Source organism: Periplaneta americana, chromosome 5 (assembly GCF_040183065.1).
Source record: "Periplaneta americana isolate PAMFEO1 chromosome 5, P.americana_PAMFEO1_priV1, whole genome shotgun sequence".
NCBI classification, from domain to species: Eukaryota; Metazoa; Arthropoda; class Insecta; order Blattodea; family Blattidae; genus Periplaneta; species Periplaneta americana.
This window is the reverse complement of record NC_091121.1, coordinates 79210319-79217451: the sequence shown is the minus strand read 5'-3', so window position 1 is coordinate 79217451 and position 7133 is coordinate 79210319. Positions and strand designations below refer to the sequence as shown.

General features: G+C 35.0%; 1 protein-coding gene across 1 annotated transcript in view; it reads left to right on the top strand.

Annotated features, from left to right (window-relative positions):
- Positions 1–3677: 3677 nt before the first annotated feature.
- The window catches only part of LOC138699860 (uncharacterized), a 42666-nt gene continuing 39210 nt past the window's right edge, over positions 3678–7133 (top strand). The window contains exon 1 of the mRNA XM_069826054.1: positions 3678–3791. Within this exon, the coding sequence (XP_069682155.1) occupies positions 3738–3791 (54 nt within the window). The 5' untranslated portion in view covers positions 3678–3737. The remainder of the gene's footprint in view (positions 3792–7133) is intronic.

Sequence of the window (7133 nt, the reverse complement as noted above, 5' to 3'; positions counted from 1 at the left end):
AGGAAGGTGGGACTCAAATATGATGGGGTACTACTGTTGGTTTTTGTTCAGAGAAGGTGACTCAAACTACAAGAGGAAAAAATAACTCTAAGTAACTAAATACTTTTTTTAAAAATCTAGCTAGAAGTCTGTATATGGTTGTTTACTTCAATGTAGGGCTCCTAAATTATTTGATTTGAGATTTTAATCAATTTAATTTATAAACCTTAAAAAATTATAGTTACTTTGATTCAGTTTTAAATTAATAAAGTAAAAGCCTATTTTGAAGGGAAAAAAATGAACATAATGCCATTTTTTTCTTATTGTAATTATTATTTATGCGACGTTACTATTTTTCTGTGAAACGTCAGTGTATTTTGTGTATAAATTTTGCATCTTAGGAATTTATTTATTTTCACTGTTGTAATTACGTCTTTTGAAATCCGCGAAAACGTTTTTTTTAATCAAAATATTTCCCCTTCTGTCACAAAAAGTGTTACGTGTTACAGATTTTTCGCTGCCATTTTCGTAATCAGCAGGGTCCATTTAGTAAAAATCAGCTGATTTCATTTCTGTGACAGACAAAAGGTTAAAATTTGTTGACTAGTGTAATAATAATAATAAAAATATTTATACTTACTGGCTTTTAAGGAACCCGCAAGTTCATTGCCGCCCTCACATAAGCCGGCCATTGGTCCCTATCCTGAGGAAGATTAATCCAGTCTCTATCATCATATCCCACCTCCCTCATATCCATTTTAATATTATCCTCCCATCTACGTGTCGGCCTCTCCAAAGGTCTTTTTCGCTCCGGCCTCCCAACTAACACTCTATATCCATTTCTGGATTCGCCCATATGTGCTACATGCCCTGCCCATCTCAAACGTCTGGATTTAATGTTCCTAATTATGTCAGGTGAAGAATACAATGCGTGCAGTTCTGTGTTGTGTATCTTTCTCCATTCTCCTGTAACTTCATCCCTCTTAGCCCCAAATATTTTGCTAAGCACCTTATTCTCAAAACCCTTTACCTATGTTCCTCTTTCAAAGTGAGAGTCCAAGTTTCACAAGCATAAAGAACAACCGGTAATATGACTGTTTTACAAATACTAACTTTCAGATTTTTTGACAGCAGACTGGATGATAAAAGCTTCTCAACCGAATAATAACAGACATTTCCCATATTTATTCTGTGTTTAATTTCCTCCCGAATATCATTTATATTTGTTACTGTTGTTCCCAGGTATTTGAATTTTTCCATCTCTTCAAAGGACAAATTTCCATTTCGTACAATATTCTCGTCACGAGACATAATCATATACTTTGTCTTTTCGGGATACATCTGAAGTCTGATTAGTAGACTTAGTGGAATTGCCACGAGAATCGCAAGGTTTACTGCGCACACAGTATAGACTGTATGAGAAGGGAGCATGCAACGGATGGAGTATGCCTCCGATGTAAGCACTGAGCAGTATACTGCGGTTACAATAAAACCTATATCCTGCATTCAAGAAATATAATGATCATTGAAGTAGGAAATGTCTAAACATGTAAGTACACAATTATTTTATAGTGAGGTATATTAACTCTTAAAATTTAATGTAAGATACTCACATCATCTTTGAATATGTGCATTGCAGTGAAGAGTTACGTACATTTTGAGCGACTGCAGAGTAACCTCCTCCTATGGTCACTCAAACAGTTTTTATATTGGGAAAATGTACGTTCAACATCACACGATGTAATAGGTGCATATTTGAAGAACGGGAAGTCACTACTTTTTAGTACACCAACTTCAGATGTCTTGTCGTGGTCTGATAGTACATCATTTATAATACGAATATGTGAATAGGCAGAATTTTTAGCAATAATGTTTCGCAACTTACATTTCACTTTTTCTGAAATTAGTGAATTTTATTTTGGATAACGGTTTGTGATACTTTGACCACTATATTAAGGGCTTCTGAGAGTTGTAGTTTAGACGATCCTAACAGGATGATGCTTTTGGACACGATTTTAAAATTAGAATCAATGAACAGAATATCTTCCAATAGCTGTTCAGAAGGCAATGATTTTACAGCTGCAACAGCGGAACTGTCTGTGCTATCCAATGCATCAATTACTTCCATTATTTTGCCGCAATGTTCTGCATAATAATTAACAGCATTCAACCACGTTTTCCAACGGGTCAAGACTGGCTGCGGGGGTGAGAGTATTCCAGGGGCAATTATTTGGAACTCTCATTGTAGTATGTTTGATTGAATTCTTGTCTGCACTGAACAAATGTTAAGCTTTGACTATTCCAAACACAGTAATGCAAAAACAAGTGCTTATATAGGTATACATTATCTGTAGCTGCTCTATCTATTTGGACGGTCACAACTCTTAACATGAACTGCTTATACTACGAGACCGGGCGGTCGCTCACCTCCTCTATACTACCGAACGTAATTGTCTCATAAGTTGTTTTTGGTATCACTTGTGAGTTTCAAATCTGTCTTCGGACAGTTGACTACACAACAATAAAAAGTATTCCATAATTTGAGGGTAGGTAATATGCACCAACAAGAAAAATATCTAACAAACACTGAACCTAAATCTCATACCTCAAGAACTATGAGCACTTGTTCACCATCGCTATAGGAGGTGCTCAATGTGATGTTCATTCATAGTAATGCATCCTTCTTCCCTACGTCTCACGGAATCACGCACTCTATGAAACACTTTTGGTTGTTCTCGAATGTGCTGGCAGGCATTGATAACGCGCTCCTGTAATGCTTGTACATCACTGATGACGACCAACATTGCAATACTCGCTCCTCCATATTGGGCGTACGAATGGTGCGAGGTATCATCATTTCATAACAAACGAATTGCCTATCTTGTTGGAGGAAGTGCCATACCTTCAAAGGCTAGAGAAGTAGTTCATGCATCATGGAGTACCGCCTATTTTCACCGAAATGTCCGAGAAAACCTAACACAAACATTCAATGGGCGATGGATTGGTCTGGGAGGTCCAGTACGTCAGCCTGCTCGTTCCCCTGACCTTAATCCAAATACACCCTCCGTATATTGTGCTTGATTGTAAGTCGGTATAAAAGAGGACGTTAAATAATTTGACAGAGGAGAAGAAGAAACTAAAACTGCATTTCATTTTACAGTAATAATCACCGAAAAATCATTTTAGTACTTGAATTTTTACGTAAATTCAGCACCTCTAATCTTATCCGTTTCTGTGATATGCGGATATCAATAAGCGTGTTGAGAAGTAGAAGGATCATTTTATTGTTATTCAAGACATTCTTTGGCGACAGACGTAAAGTTTCACAAACGAAAATAGCATAATAATTTTATTGAGTATTGCAATGAAACAGAATAAACAAATTAATTAACATTACAACTGTATAGTAATTGTATCTGAATATTCAGAGAGCGTGTGCCATTACATTTCGAGGAAATTTTACTGTTTGATTTTGAAAACACGTCGGATTTTAGATTACTACGGTTGAGAATTCCGAACAATTCATTCGGTAAAAGACTGAAATGCGTTAACATTCCGATCTCAAAAACACTTATATAAGTTTGCACGTGAAATAATAAAGCATCGATTGGAATTTTGTGATATTATTTAAATGCTTTTATAATCTCTATTTTCATTGCTATCGCCTCCCACCGTAGAATTGTGCACAGCTAGCAAATATAATATACTAATACACGTAACTGTCTGGCAGAAATAAACCAATTCTCCTGTCGAAAGCAATGATGGGCAACACGGCTCCCCTGTCGGTTTTCCTTGTTTTGCTTGGCTGTCTGGTGAGTTTCTACACTAATTTTTCAACTATTATCATCATACCGACAATGAAACGTCATAACTTCATAACAGTAGCCATTCTGTTCTCATAAAATTCGTTTCCACAGTTAGGAGATTTATATATAAACCAAAAAATAGTTAAAAGCCACTCTTTACGCAGATTTTGTGCAACGTTCGTGAATTAAAATCCCGTCTACAGCATAGATGTTTGCACATTGACAAAGTTATATTCTGTTGTCTCATAAGAAGGCTCAGTTCATGTGGATCACGTTTCAGCAGAATTTCTCACTTTTAATCTAACGTACAAAATGAATTAATGGTGATCTTAAGATTAGTGATGGGCAGAACCGAATAATTTTTAGAATCGAATAATCTGTTCTCGAATAATATTAAGAACTGGAACATTTATTGGAATAAAAGTTCTCGAATACTTTTATCATTTGAATACCGATTTCATTACGCACCGGCAGATTCTCGCTTCTCGGTTCTCTTATCCAACATCCAGCATGACAGCGATAAGACAGCAATGTATTGTGCAAGAACAGGAGTATACATGTTTTATTATTCTACTCCAGCAGTGGCCAAAGCGGGTATCGTGGTTACATAGTGTAATCACAGACATTCAAATGGGTACGAGGAGTTTCCTATACATTGCTGTGTGTTTCATTCACGTACTGAAGACAAGCAGTGGCGGTATCATGTCTCTCTACAAACTCTCTCTCTACAAGCAGTAAGAGGTGATTTCGTAAAGAATGAGGACAACGTTTTTGCTGAATTATGTATTATTATTATTATTATTATTATGATTATTATTACTGACCACTAAGTATGTGTTTCTATAATTCTTCTGCACGTGCATGAGTACTGATATTTTTAGATCTTCTCCTTAGAAGGATAAAATTATTAGGTTTTATCTCAGTTTTAATCTTCTTAATTTTTAGATGAGGGTAACTATTTATTAGTTATTCATTTAATAATGATATTGTAGAAAACTGATTCAATATTGTGCCAACGAATGTTAAACGTAAGTCTTAAATCAGAGCCAGGAAGAGAAAGACGACATAAATAAATGTAAGGAAGTCAGCTGCCTAATGGGGTTTGAAATATCTCGTGCTCTAAAGCCTTTTAATAGAACAGAATATCTAAAAAGAGTAATGATTAAAATAGTTTAAATAACATGTTCATAAGAAGTTTTTCATTTTGAAGAACTAAGAATTTCTCGACCAAGTATCGAGAGAAGAATTCAGAAAATTCCTAATTATATTCCAGAGGAAGTGAAAAAACGAAGCAAGAAAAATCGTATATTATTCACTGGCTCTTGATGACAGCAGTGACATTACTGATAATTTAAAGCTTGAGATTTTTATCCGCGGGATTGATCAAGATGTTAGTGCAGGAACCACCACTGGTTGTAGTTTTCATGCCAACTATCTTTCCTCCGTCTTCTTACTTCATAGGCTGTCTGTCGCATGTAATCACTGCAGCTCGAGTTTTGGTCACCGCTGTTCTACTCACATACTGTAGCTATCTGCAACTTCCCATAAACATGTTTTATTGCTGCGTTCCGTAATTAGACGAGAGAAAAAAAGAGGAGAGAAGTTACACAGAGAGAGACGATCCGGAGCAAGTTTTTATTACACGCGACTACCTCATGTTTGTGGGCGAGGTTAGCCGAATGTATTATGTTCTCGAGAACTCCCTTCTCTATACTATTTCTTTTTGTTCTCATTCTTCACTTCTCGCAGCATCTACCTTCTAAGCAATGTATTCGAATATTTTTTCACGATTCGAGATATATCTCGAGAACTTACAAGAATCGAATAATTCGTATTCTTTTATTCGAATACTTCCATCACTCCTTAAGATGCTACGATCCTAGACTAGTCATATATGGAGGGTCCCTTCTGTCATCCAACACTTCGTATATTATTAAAATAAGGTATAAAAATGCCCGAGATTCCATTCGTGCATCGGTTTGATAAAGTATAAACGAATTCAAACAGGTATTTTGCTATGGAATGGAACTCTCATTATAGCTTAAAAACTCTGAGCAAAAAAGGAATGTGCTACGAATATTCATTCTTAAATAAAGCTAGCAAATTAATACTTAATGAAGTAGATATCTCATGTTCGTTCGAGCTCGTCCCTTCAATCTCATTGATGTTTCCTCACCTCCCTCCTTTCTTGCATTGAACACAAACGTAATTCATTTATACCAACATCTTATTCAAATTTATGAACATATTTTCCTTCATCTAAGGCGCAGGATTTAAATCTAATTACACAATTGAAAGTAGGCCTATTTTATTAATGTAACTGTGAAATGTTTAAATAGTATAGGAATTACTTCACAACTAGTTTGTGAAATTTAACATAAATTAACACAGTTCCTTAATATCAAACACTTTTATCTCCATCTAATGCACACAAAACAGGATCTCGAAACACACTTATAACACCTCTCACATTTACAATGGACACATCATCGTTAACTTCAGTGATAGAAGAATTATTTCCAAATGATTTGAAGCCTATTATTTTCACATCACTTGTGGCATTCATAAACTGAATTTAGATACGTTTTTTGTATGTCTCACTTTCCCTCGAGCTAGAATGGCATTTTATCAAAACAAATTTTCCAGACTGAATATATGTTCCATCTTCAAGTTTAATGCTCCATTTATGCTTCTGATTAATCTCTCAGAAAAGGTCAGGTTCGTTCTTGTCCATTTAAATATGTTTTATAAAAATACGAATCTCCAACACAAGCTACTAATTATTGGAAACCTCAGTCACTAAACTGTAAAATTTCATGCACTACGCATTTTTCCTACATATGTTACTATGGTTTGGCCACCTGGGTTTTTTGTATGAGGACCTTTCAATTTATTATAAAACGTGCAGAAAATTATTTTGTACTGTTCTGAGGTTATTCTAATTGAAAGTATTTCGGTGGCAATTTTTGAAAGAGCTTCTCAGGAGAGCCGTAAGAATAATTTTTGCAGTTTCTACTATCTGTTTTCCTTTTGTAAGTTCTGCCTATCTCACCACGCTAAAAGATAATGAAATATAAAAGTGATCAAATTCACTCCATTAAATTAATATTGTAATTATATGTTACTTATACAGTTTTAAAAAAAGCAGTTATCAGTAGACTACTTACAGATTAAGTGTCATTTTATAAAATAATATAGCAAGTATGAATCAATCTTTAAATAATAAAATGAAATACAATTTTCAACTCAATTAAGAAGATGCAGGAGACAATGTATAGAAATATTCATTACCTCACGAACAATGGAGACAGATCTGTAATTGCTGCCAACTGCCTCTTAACAATCGAC